This window comes from Aspergillus tanneri, assembly GCF_003426965.1.
Source record: "Aspergillus tanneri strain NIH1004 chromosome Unknown AapTan_7_pilon_pilon_pilon, whole genome shotgun sequence".
In the NCBI taxonomy this organism is placed as follows: domain Eukaryota; kingdom Fungi; phylum Ascomycota; class Eurotiomycetes; order Eurotiales; family Aspergillaceae; genus Aspergillus; species Aspergillus tanneri.
The window spans coordinates 1319545-1331154 of NW_022984634.1; the positions used below are offsets into that span (position 1 = coordinate 1319545).

Genomic DNA, 11610 nt, shown 5'->3' on the forward strand with positions numbered 1-11610 from the left:
TCCTCCCATTCGTTCTTTGTCCAGTTTCTTTGATTCTCTTCCGTCTTTTCCCCCTCCGCTTGACGTTGATAATCTTCTTTCTCACGATATAGTTACACTCTTTATTGTACTGTTTACCATGTGCTACAAATTGGTGGAACGCTTCTCAGTTTGTGGCTGCCTTTATTTCCAGCATGCGGTTGATCCGTGTGAAGCATATGGACAACGAGGCCACGGGGTGCAGGAAAAAACCGTCCTTGTTGGATACACCTGTGAGAAGCACGCCGTGAGAAGGGGTGTGACTATACCGAGGGGAACAAAATGGTCGGATTCCGGCTACTCCAGCGCCAAGGGGTTTTGAGAACCATTTGATGAGATCATGAGCCAAGTTAGGTGCGCCGGACGACCTACTTCTCTGTCGGCTCCCTTGGTGCGAGCGCAGCTGCGCTCGCGCTGAGTACATATACCAGCATTTTTAATGGTTTTATCTCTTAAAACTTTGGCCGGTTCCAATCCTTGTGTCTTTAACATCGATACATTCGCTTTAACCACCGGAGAACTTCAGATTTTCTAGTCTTTCATCTCGCCTTTTGTTTTCCTTTCATGCCCGGTCCTGGAATAGTAGGGCTGGGATTATACGCCGGTTCACGAGACACGAACAACGCACGCTACCAAGTACGTGACTGCAGCAATTGATGAGCTGCAGTTTCAACAGAGTTACAACTAATAGTGGAGTGTGGGTTGGCGGAAGAGCGATATCTGCTAATCAGCCCTGCATGGAGATGGAGTTTGCGTCATCGAAGGCTGGCTACTTCTTTGTTAATTGAATATTGCTTATTATTGACGTCTGCAGGACTGGCAGGTCAGGCTGCATGCATTAGATAACCACCATCGTTTGAATAATTCCATTACCTTTCTGCTCATCAGTCTTGTATATATGTATGTAAAGTGTATCCTCTCCTCGACATATCAGCGGGGAAAGCACGCCGCCAGTAGGTCTACTGGATGTGCCCACTAGACTCTTGACCTTCCAACGAGATGTCCCCGCCGAGGGTCGCGGTGTTTCACTCTATACTGGCCGCCTTGTCATATGCTCTACGGTTCGTTAGAGATAGAAAACTGTGAGTTTATTTGGCCGCATTCCGTCGTGACGGTAAGTATAGCTATCGAGTATGCTCGAATATTAGTCCGTAGATGATTGCGTGGACGGACGTTTTGTATCGACTCCGTCTCGGAAATCCCGAACCGAACGGATGCGGGATGAGCCGACGGAGTAGCTAGTACTTCAGAACTATCCACTGGTACGAAAAAACTACAACAAATGCTATATATCATTCCTCATTCCATTTATCTCATCTCTGAACTAGCGTGTTTACATAGACCATGGCAGACATTCGAGGCCCAGACAGCCGTCCAGATATTTCGTCATCAGTTCATTCCGCCTGGCTAGAATCCCATCATCCGATTCAGATAAAGAGACAGGGCGGCATTTTCATCAATGTTGATTTCCTTATCCTCCTCTCTACCATCGCGTGCCCGATACGAAGTGAGTCCGGCCCCCTTCGTAGTCCGGGTACGGTCCGGTTTCCCCCCCCTCCCCCCAACTTTCTTTTTTTTTTTTTTTGTTGGCACTTTCATGCTTTGAATAGATGTTGTGTGCAGGATATTACTGCGAAAAGAGTGACTGTAGCTTACTTACGGTTGTTGCATCACTGGTGGAACTGCCAAATCGATATGTATATCCCGAAGTGGGGGAAACAGCTCTGATCGCCGAGGTTTGGGCCTCAGCTCTCGACGAGGCCAAAGGAGTCTTCATTCCCTCACTTAACGACGGACCACGATGCCTTGGCGTCGGACGGCGCTCCGAGCTCGACGATATTCCTCGTCGCTGTCGGACTCAGAGCAGCTAGCCTCGGAGGACTCGGTGACGTAGCCACACCGGCTTCCACCGCAGTCGAGTTTGACGCGGTCGCCCTTGCGTGTGATTCCGTAGCGTTCACAACGGCAAACGGGCGCGGGCGGGTCACTCATGGACGAGAGCGACGAGGGCGAAGTGCTGCCCGACGACCGGGATGACAGGGACGAGCCAACGGAGCTGGGTGGGCTGTTTGAGTACGAGTACTCGTCAGACAAGCGAGAGCCCGCAAAGCGCTTGGTGAGGTCTTCCATGGTGGGTGCAAAGTCTGTCTCGCGGATTTGCCGAGACGCGTACGGCTTAGACGGCTTCGGGTGCTGGATCTTAGATGGAGACAAAGCCCGGCCGGTGACTATGTTTCCGGACGTTCGTCGGGTCTTGGGTGCCGACGACTGAGCCGACGACTTCTTGCCGCCGGGGACGTCGAGGATGTTGAGTTTACGGCCAGTAGTGGGTTCCACGGTGTAGTCGACGGCGGGATCATGGGAAACATGGTACCCATCCATGATATACTGGGAGCCCGGAGTTAGAATTCTGCCTGAAAAGAGGAACAGGAAGCGAGACAACATACGTAATACCAATAGCGGCCGCCCAGCTTGAGCATCGAGGTCTGGAAGCGGAATTTTCCAATCCATGCGCCTGGCTTGGAATCATCCCGGGAGAGGGGGATCTGGCGTGAGTAGTTATCCCAGGAGCCGAGAAGATGGACGGTCTTCACATTGGAGGAAGTCCGAAGGGAGAACTTAAGTTGAACAGCAGACATGTTGACAAGAGATTGACCAGGTTATACTAGAGATTAGATTATACGAAAGTGAATGAATATAAGATAATGGCGTCGAAGCAGGACAATCAGCACAATCTTCCACTGGGAAACAGGGGAAAATATCAAATTCGTTGTAGGACTTGGAAAAGCCAGAAGACTACCAGAGCCTCTTGTTCAATCAAGTCCTTTTTTGGTTGGTTGGGTGGCTAATGAACCAACAGTAGCAATAACAACGAGGCGCTGCGGTTAACGGGTTCCAGTCCACGACACCGAGATGGATTAGAATGATTGTAGTGAGCCTTGGCGACCAAAAGAGCACGCAACAAAGCCGAGCAAGATAGAGTCTGAACTGGAGAACGGACAATAAGCGGACGTCGACCGGCGACGAGGAAATGAGTCCGCCAAGGTTGTATAATTAGAAGTATCCTGAGCAGCAGAAATTCAAACAGGGAAACTCCAGAGAGCTCTGCTCGTCTGAAGAGAACGGTTTTTTGTGTTTTGATATTGGAAAGGGGAAAAGATTAATAAAGATGTATACAAGTTAACAAGAAAAGAATAACAACCAACCAGTGCAGCCAGTGCACAGGATACCTCCAAATTAAGGCAGTTCAAGACAAGGCCAAGCTTGCTGAAGAGAAGAGAAGAGAAGAAAGAAAGAAAGAAAGAAAGAGGGAAGAAAGGGAAACCCCTCAAGTTCCGCTGGCATCTTTAAGAGCGCCTGAGGCATGTCACTAAGACGGGTTCTAGAGGTGGCTCGCCAGCCAATCAATCGGCATCTATTCTTGGAAAAAAACCAGCCTTGGTCCCACGATCCTCGCGATAGGCCAATCAGTACCGCTCTTGCCCCCCATCACACCTGTCACGGCGGGTAACCGACGAGGATCATTGGCTTGATGGCAGCCAACCAGCGCCGCTGATTTGGCGTTGGTGATGGGCACATCCAGCTGGCCAGTCATTTGCCATCCTACAGGCCGGACGGAGATTAGAGTTCATCATGGAGGAACCAAAAGGAGGGAGGGCTCTCGAGATTACCTTAGGTAGTAGGAATGTAGCTAGGCAAGTACCCGGCAGGTGTCTGCCAGGTATCAGTATAGGTAATACAGGTAATCTAAAAACGTATTTGTATACTATCGAATGCACAAATTTCAAGCCAAATGATTCGCTTCTCCAGGTCATCTTCCCAAGGCGGTCACAGATATTAAAATAAAAGACAAAGAAGGAAAGATAGGTACCCAGATACCTCGGTAGGAAAGAAAACTATCAGAACGAATCCTCTGCAGTCCACGGTACGCCGGAAAAAATGCCACAGCCAGTTGTTTTTTCTGTTGGTGAATACAATAAGAAGAAGAAGACCATGAGAATCAAGAGTGCAGCATCAACACCAGACTCAACTACATCGTCGAGCACCACATCAGTTGTCTGCCCCGCAACACAACCCCGTCTTACCGCACGGACACGCCAGAGCGGTTGGTAAACATGCGGGCGGCAATGTTCATCGAGGCCAGCTCTTGGAACAGAAGCTTGGCTGCATACGGGATATGCACCTGGGAGATTCGGTGCTTGTTGTTGCACAGTCGACATTCGAAGAGGCCCTTCTTCAGCTTTCTGCAGCCGGGGAGATTTTCATTAGCGGACACACTCACCACCAATCAACCCGGGGGGAACTTACGCAACCGGGGTCATCAGTCCGCAGTCATCGCAGATATGGACGCGGAACGGGTCGGAAACGTCGAATAAGCGCTCCTTCAGGAATGCACTGGCTCCGTGCGCAATCATACAATCACGTTCCATCTCTCCGAATCGGAGGCCACCGTCACGAGCACGACCCTCCACAGGCTGCCGCGTCAAAATCTGGGTTGGTCCACGGGCACGGGCGTGGATCTTGTCGTCGACCATGTGGCGCAGACGTTGGTAATACGTTGGTCCTAAGAAGACCTGCGCTACCATCTTGCGCCCCGTGTGGCCGTTATACATTACCTCGAATCCACGAGACTGATAGCCGTGCTCTCGAAGCAGGCGAGAGATGGAGTCCACCGTGACGTCGGTAAACGGGGTCGCATCACCCTCGAACCCACGCAACGCGGACACCTTGCTGAGTTGACACTCGATCAAGTGGGCGATAGTCATACGCGAAGGAATGGCGTGAGGGTTGATGATCAAATCGGGGGTCAGGCCCTCGCGAGTAAACGGCATATCTTCCTGCCGGTAGGTGATACCGATAGTACCCTTCTGCCCGTGACGCGAGGCGAACTTGTCTCCAATCTGGGGCACCTTGGTCGTCCTCATCCGCACCTTGACGAACTTCAGGTCATCATTGCTCGTCGACACCAGGACTTGGTCCACAATACCGCTCTCGGTACTCCGAAGGGGCGTCGACACGTCCAGCTTGGTATGTGCTTTGGTTCTCTGACCGAGCTCCTCCGCCTCCGGAGCCAGGGGAGCCGTCTTCCCGATGATGATATCCTCACCAGAAACACGGACGCCGGGGGCAATAATACCGTCCTCGTCAATCTTGTCGTAGGTGCCCTTACGCATACCAATCGTATCAGATCGCATAGGCTTCTCGAAGCGCTCTATAACGGTTAATCCAATCATCTTCTCAGTGTCGGTGTAAGTGCGGTAGAAAAGGCTGCGGAATAGACCACGATCAATGCTGCTCTGGTTCATAATCACCGAATCTTCCTGGTTGTATCCGGAATAACAGGCGATGGCAACAATGGCATTTTGGCCGGCTGGGAGCTCCCGGAATCGTAGGAATTCCATTGACCGGGTGGTAGCCAGCGGCTTTTGCGGGTAGTATAGAATGTTTGCCATCGTCTCCATTCGTTGATCGAAATTCGTCAAGAACACACCCATGGCTTGTTTACCCATTGCAGACTGGTACGTGTTACGAGGCGACTGGTTGTGGTCGGGGAACGGAATAATACTGGCGCATACGCCGAGGATCATACTTGGGTGAATCTCGCAGTGTGTCCAGGTGTGTGCTCTCTGGCTCAGGATGGAGCGCACACGCTTATTAGGATCATGAAGCTCTTCCTCCGGCAGAGCGTAACCGGCCTGGAGCTGTTTGGATATTTCCAAATCCTCCGGAGTCATGACGATCATGATGGTTTCCTCTTCTTCGGCATCAACATATTCAACAACTCCTGATTTCACCAGTCCGTCCCATCCGAAGTAGCGTTCCCTGCGCTCTTCTGCATCCAGGTCAGGGGGCAGTTCCTTGTCCTGCTCCAACTTGCGAATGTGCTCCTTATTCAGCACTAGCGATCCGCAATTTTCGCTCTTGGGGTCATTGTCGACAACAAACAAAGGTCGGCAAACACGTCCAGCGTCGGTGAAGATCTTGAACTCACGCTCACGAATATCCCGAATCAAGCTGACCTCGTGGGAGATCATGTTCCGCTGACGCAAAGAAAGCATTGTATTGACCAGGTGAGCTGGATCTCGGTGAATACCGACCCAGACACCGTTTACAAAGACCTTTGTAGCATTGGGAGTGACCTGAGGTTCGAATTCTTCGAGGACTTCCATATTTCGCTGGATCATGAAATCAATGATAGGTTCGCTAGGTGTTCCGACGGTAATGTAGCACATCAATGCAAGGTTTTTAACCAGACCACAAGCTTGACCTTCCGGGGTTTCTGCGGGACAGACCAGCCCCCAGTGTGTATTATGAAGCTGTCGAGGTTTGGCAATCTTTCCGTCTCGACCAATAGGGGTGTTGGTTCGACGAAGATGCGATAGGGTGGAAGCGTACGTGTAACGACTCAGCACCTGAGACACACCAGCCTTTGCGCTAGCAGCCTTCTTCTGCTCGCCCCAGTTTCCGGTAGCAAGAGCATATTTCAGGCCTCCCGTAAGGGTGCTGGCCTTGATACCAATGTTCAGATAAATCTCCCTGTTTCCTTCAACAGACCTCTGAACATAACGCTGCAGGTCCCGAGTCACTCTCGTAAACAAGACACGGAAAAGGTTCGCAAGAAGGGGACCAGCAAGATCCAGACGCTTCTTTCCGAAGTGATCACGATCATCAACATCCCGACGACCGAGAGCACACTGCAATAGCCGGTGAACCATGTAACCCAAAAAAAAGGCCTTTCGAGTTTCGCTGCCTTCATTCTGGGAAATATGGGGCAGCAACTCCTTCTGCATGATTTCGCGCGCGTAACGGACACGGCGATCATGATTCATGCTAGACTGAGAAGATCCACGTTTGGCAATGAAGTCCAAAGCCACCTCACGGTCCTGAATAACGAAACCCTCTTCAATACAAGGTTTCAGCATTTCGAGCATAGGGGTGTCATTTCGATCGTAGCAGATGTGATTGAGAATGTCCTCATCAGAGACGACACCAAGCGCTCGGAAAACAACGACGATGGGGATATCGGTCTTCACGTAGGGCAGGGTTGACCGAATCGTAGGACCAAACCCTCCTTTAGCACTGTCGCCCTTTGCAAAGAGCTTGATAGACAGTTGCGAGAGAAGACGGGAGCCCTTTTCGACAGCACTTCGGATTTCAGCGACGTAAGGAGTCGGACTTGGTGGCGCCTTCTTAAAGACTTGGACAGTATTTCCAGCACTCCGCTCTTGGGCAATCAAAACCTTTTCACTTCCGTTGATGATGAAATAGCCACCCGAGTCGTATGGACACTCGTTCCAGTTGTAGAGCGCCTGTTCGCTCAAGTCCTTGAGTATACAGTACTTGGATTTGAGCATAATAGGCATCTTGCCAATGAAGACAGTTTCCTCCTTTGCTTGATCAGCAGGAAGTTCTTTTTGTTCCCACTGAAGATAGGTCCCGTGGTTCTTTTTATCCTCGTTTGACTCGGGTATATCATCCTCATCCCGGTCCCCCACCAAACGCTCTCGACCTTCCATAATCCTCTTGGAAACACCGAGATAAAGAGGACTGGCATAAGTAAGATTCCGCAGACGAGCCTCCTGGGGCAACATAATAGTGGTGGCACCGTCACCTTCAGTCACCGAGGGTCTAGAAAGCATGACGGTTCCAAACTTCAGCTCGTATCGACGGACGACGACTGGATCCACTTCATCATCAGATGGCGGGAGTGTTTGATCGAGTGTCACTTGGCCTTGCTCCTCTACCAACTCCTGCATGGTCGAAGAGATGAATTCATCGAAGGAGTCCAGCTGCTGCGAGACCAGACCCTTGGTATCGAAAAAAGACGAAATGACAGTCCAGCAATCCTCCGACGTAATCCCCTCCTCCATATCATCGTAAAACTCGTCTTCGTAGGCATCTTCGTAGTCGGCCATTTTGGCAACGTCAACCACTAACACGACCAAGTCAGTCCGTCAATCAATCGGAGAGCGCAAAGGGCGCGACGCGCTCAAGCAAAAGGATCCAACCCGCAGGTCGGCTGAGTGTTGATACAAACTGCGAGACCCCGAAAAAAGAAGCTTCCAGAGTGGCGCTGAAGACAAATGAGTGAGCTGAGTGTCTCAGCTGGATGGAAAATGAGAGAGCCCAAGCCAACCGTGATGTGATAACGGAGTGACGCTGGAGACTTCCCTCTACCGGCCCTGATGGATCTTGAGAAGAGCCGCCACTAGCGCCTAGACCGCCGACTTGGCGCTAACAATGCACTAATCTATACTAGGAAAGTAACACGTGACAACATATTCATGTCGATGTCTCTTTGCATTTTAGCACCATGATGGCAATAGGAATAATACAGTGATTGAGTATATTACAAAGGATGTTTCGCTCTAGAAGGCTACAGTAATACATTCACAGAAACTGTAGGAGAGTTTCAAGCATTTCCTTATGCTCCTTCTGTCCAGGTTCATCGTCCCTAAGCCCCTCAACTTGCTCTGGATGACCATCAGTAGCTGTAAAACAGAGCCAGCCCCAGTTATAAGTAGGCTTACCTTGGAGAGTGTTGCAAATAAGAGAAAGGCTCTCATCTCGATCTGCCAGAAGAGAAACTATTTTCTGTTTTGCCCCATCGTCCTCGGCCACCAGCCATGCCAGAATAACATCAATTAGCTTTCACACAAGTATCAGCACTCACTGCAGAAACCTAAGTGAAGGCGGCAACATACCTGTAGGGAAAAAAGGCCAGCATCAAAGCGTCGCGAGAGCCACTCTCCTTCCATGATCTCCTGCTCCTCTTTCGTGAAGTTTTTCCGTTCCTTTGCAATGTCCTGCTCAACTGGTGTTACTCTTGAGGCACATTCGCGCCTCAGCTTGACTAATTTTTCGATCTTCTCATAATCCTTCTCCATGAATTTTGCAAGAGCACGAATACGCGTCGCAGATCCTCCCGGCAAGAGGCGAAGAAGAGAAGCAAAAATTCCCAAAAGATGCTCGTTAATTTGATTCTCCTGCTGCATATTGTTGTTAGCACCAATTTGATAAATTACCTTGCAAGAACGCAGCTCACCTTCTTCATGAACATTCCAAATACCGTCCTTAGACCTGCTGCCTCGACTAATTTTTCACAGGCAGGGGCACCCCCAAACCCACCTAAAGCATGATCTAATACCCGCAGGGCACGTAGCTTGCTGAATTTCCCTTCTTTCAGCATAATCTGCGCAAGCTCGATGCCCTCTCCGTATAGAAACTTTTCTTTCCCGGCATCTTCGTCCACGATACATATCAGACAGTCAAACAGGTTCTCTGCATATTCTTCTTCCTCCGAATCCTTTTCTGGGTCGCATTTGCGGTATTGACTGAGTAGTTGAAGAAGACTATCTACCCCTTCTAGATCGACAAACTTCCTTCTATTTTTGGAAGACGACTGTAATAGGATAGAAAGCACCTCCGCTGAGTATTGCTGGTTTTGGCTCACCGGCCTCTCTTTCTGTTGCACACGAGTCAGCAGCCATTGTAGCATGCCAGACTCCTGTACAATTTTCTCTGCAATGGATGTTTGTGAGGCAAGATTTTCCAGTACGCCTTTCAAGCAGTCAATATCACCCTAGAGACTCTACTCAATAACAGGTTAAACTTACTCAGCACATAGTACACTCCTGTTCTATCAACATCAGACCCCTCATCTAGTCGTGACAGGTTCTGCGCGAGAAGTTCGATGAGATCGGCATCCAGCTAGGCATGTCAGCTTTGTTGGAGATAAAAAATTGGCATTACTTTGTACCATTGCGCTGACCAATGTATCCCATTGCTCTTGCTCGGCTTCCACATCCTCGTCTGTCAACTCACTTATAACCTGAATCGTATCAATTGCAATATCTGCGTTCTCGTGCGAAAGCAGGGATATTAATGAACCCACACAACCCATTGAAGAGAACTCGCTGTACAGTTCTGGGTGCTCTGATAATATGGATAGCTCCTTAATTTCCCCGTCTAAATCGGCTTCAGAAGCCATGAACCTGTGATTGATCAGCACCCACAGCACCCTACACAGCAGGTACTGAACAGCACGTACTTCTGAGGTTCATTCTCAAATTTGCCTCGCAACTCAGAATTCTTAGATATTTTCTTCTCGAAATTGAGAGCAAATCGTCGCAGCCAAGTGACATCGAACTTCTCGGGCTAGTGCCGGTTTAGTGCTGTGCATGAAGCATCAGAATTTTGGAACGGGGATATATCGTACCACTTTCTCCCCCCGATCCTGCTCATCAATGTACTGCATTGCCTGGGCTGTTTGCCGTTCCATTCCTCCACCAAAAAAGCGCCCTTCTTCGTCATCGGGGATGTCTTCGGCATCAAAATCCGGGGGTAGTTCGGGGCCAGCTTCAACATCGTCCTCCTGTTCATCTTCCACCATGGGAGCTTTCCCGGTGGACTTAACGTCACCGTTTGCCTCTAACTTGGCCGCCTTGTAGAGCTCATCTTTGCATGGCGATCAGTAACATTACCCGGAAAATGCATAAGGTGTGCGCAACGTACTTGGATCCTTTGTGGCGTCTAATTTGCGCTTTGCACTAGCTGCACTCAAAGGTTTCTCCCTTTGTCAGTATTCGACTCTCTAACGGGGCTTGCAGGTCTAACCTACCTTGAAGAGCTCATCGATGCTAGCCATGGCTGCAATTTGATGAACGGAGGGCACTTCAAAACAGCCACCAACCAGAAGTAGACAGGGGATGCGAATTAGCAGAGAAATTCCAGGAAAGAAAAGAATGTCGGCAATTAGCTTTAACAGACTGATACTCCTGTCCCACACTTGTCACAATCCAGTTCTGGAGAGTTGGTCGCACAGCAGCTCCGAGGATGATACGGGCGCCTTGATGAGCTAAAGACGCAATCGCCAAGCACGGCGAAAGATTTCTCGGAGCATTCGATCCATCCACCGACTTCTTTACTATACTATACACCAAACTCGGCCACTACAACTGTTGAGATTCCCCCTTGTCTCGTTTGGATTAATTTACCATGGCTCCTAAGCAAGTTATTGTTTCCTCCGGTCGTCCCCAGAAGGGCTTCCTCAGCGCAGCGTACGATGAAATCACGCACCCCGAGAACGCCACCATTGTGAGAAGTCTTTTGGTCTTCGGCGTAAGTCCTGATTCCAATCAAATCGCGATAATCGGTATGACTGTGTCCAGAAACACTAACTTTTCCTTTGCAGGCCGGTGTTGCTTTCCTCCACAGCAGTCTCAGCGAGCTCCTCCTCCCTCCGTAAGTCGCAGACCTTTGTTCTACACGAAACTCATTCTGCCGATCTCAATTACAAATACTGATGAGAGAAGTTTGTAAATGAATTCCCAATTCATCCGTGAGTCACCACCATCACTGTGATATAGGCCTTTCCGTGTAGGCCAAGCGGCCCACCACAGTCCATCGGAGAAAATGAATTCGACACTTGCTTGCGATGCCATGTTTCTGGGTTCGAGTTTAATGGATACGTGTATTATATTGCGTCAATAAACTGTTTTCTTTTCTTTTCTTTTTTTTCTTTGTTTTTGGTGGGAGGGGGTTAAACACTGAACTACCTTGTTATCGGATTATGAGCGGATGATGATCCTA

At 49.7% G+C, this 11610-nt stretch overlaps 4 protein-coding genes across 4 annotated transcripts; 1 reads left to right on the forward strand and 3 right to left on the reverse strand.

The window, feature by feature from the left end:
- Nucleotides 1-1803: 1803 nt before the first annotated feature.
- esdC (GTP-binding protein EsdC) lies at nt 1804-2657 on the reverse strand (the record flags this gene model as incomplete). The annotated part of the gene is made up of 2 exons (XM_033571639.1): nt 1804-2406; nt 2466-2657. The coding sequence occupies 2 exons, from the start codon at nt 2655-2657 to the stop codon at nt 1804-1806; spliced, it is 795 nt and encodes a 264-aa protein (XP_033424954.1).
- Nucleotides 2658-4099: 1442 nt separating this feature from the next.
- Nucleotides 4100-7934, reverse strand: RPB2 (DNA-directed RNA polymerase II core subunit RPB2; the record flags this gene model as incomplete). Its single annotated transcript, XM_033571640.1, has 2 exons — nt 4100-4262; nt 4327-7934. 2 exons carry the CDS (start codon nt 7932-7934, stop codon nt 4100-4102), a joined length of 3771 nt encoding a protein of 1256 aa, XP_033424955.1.
- A 475-nt stretch (nt 7935-8409) lies between these two features.
- ATNIH1004_007014 (beta-catenin-like protein 1) lies at nt 8410-10666 on the reverse strand (the record flags this gene model as incomplete). Its single annotated transcript, XM_033571641.1, has 10 exons — nt 8410-8492; nt 8550-8667; nt 8724-9008; nt 9065-9579; nt 9636-9729; nt 9791-10013; nt 10070-10176; nt 10238-10476; nt 10534-10588; nt 10640-10666. 10 exons carry the CDS (start codon nt 10664-10666, stop codon nt 8410-8412), a joined length of 1746 nt encoding a protein of 581 aa, XP_033424956.1.
- Nucleotides 10667-11016: 350 nt separating this feature from the next.
- ATNIH1004_007015 (putative TOM core complex subunit Tom6) lies at nt 11017-11266 on the forward strand (the record flags this gene model as incomplete). The annotated part of the gene is made up of 2 exons (XM_033571642.1): nt 11017-11139; nt 11213-11266. 2 exons carry the CDS (start codon nt 11017-11019, stop codon nt 11264-11266), a joined length of 177 nt encoding a protein of 58 aa, XP_033424957.1.
- Nucleotides 11267-11610: the final 344 nt, after the last annotated feature.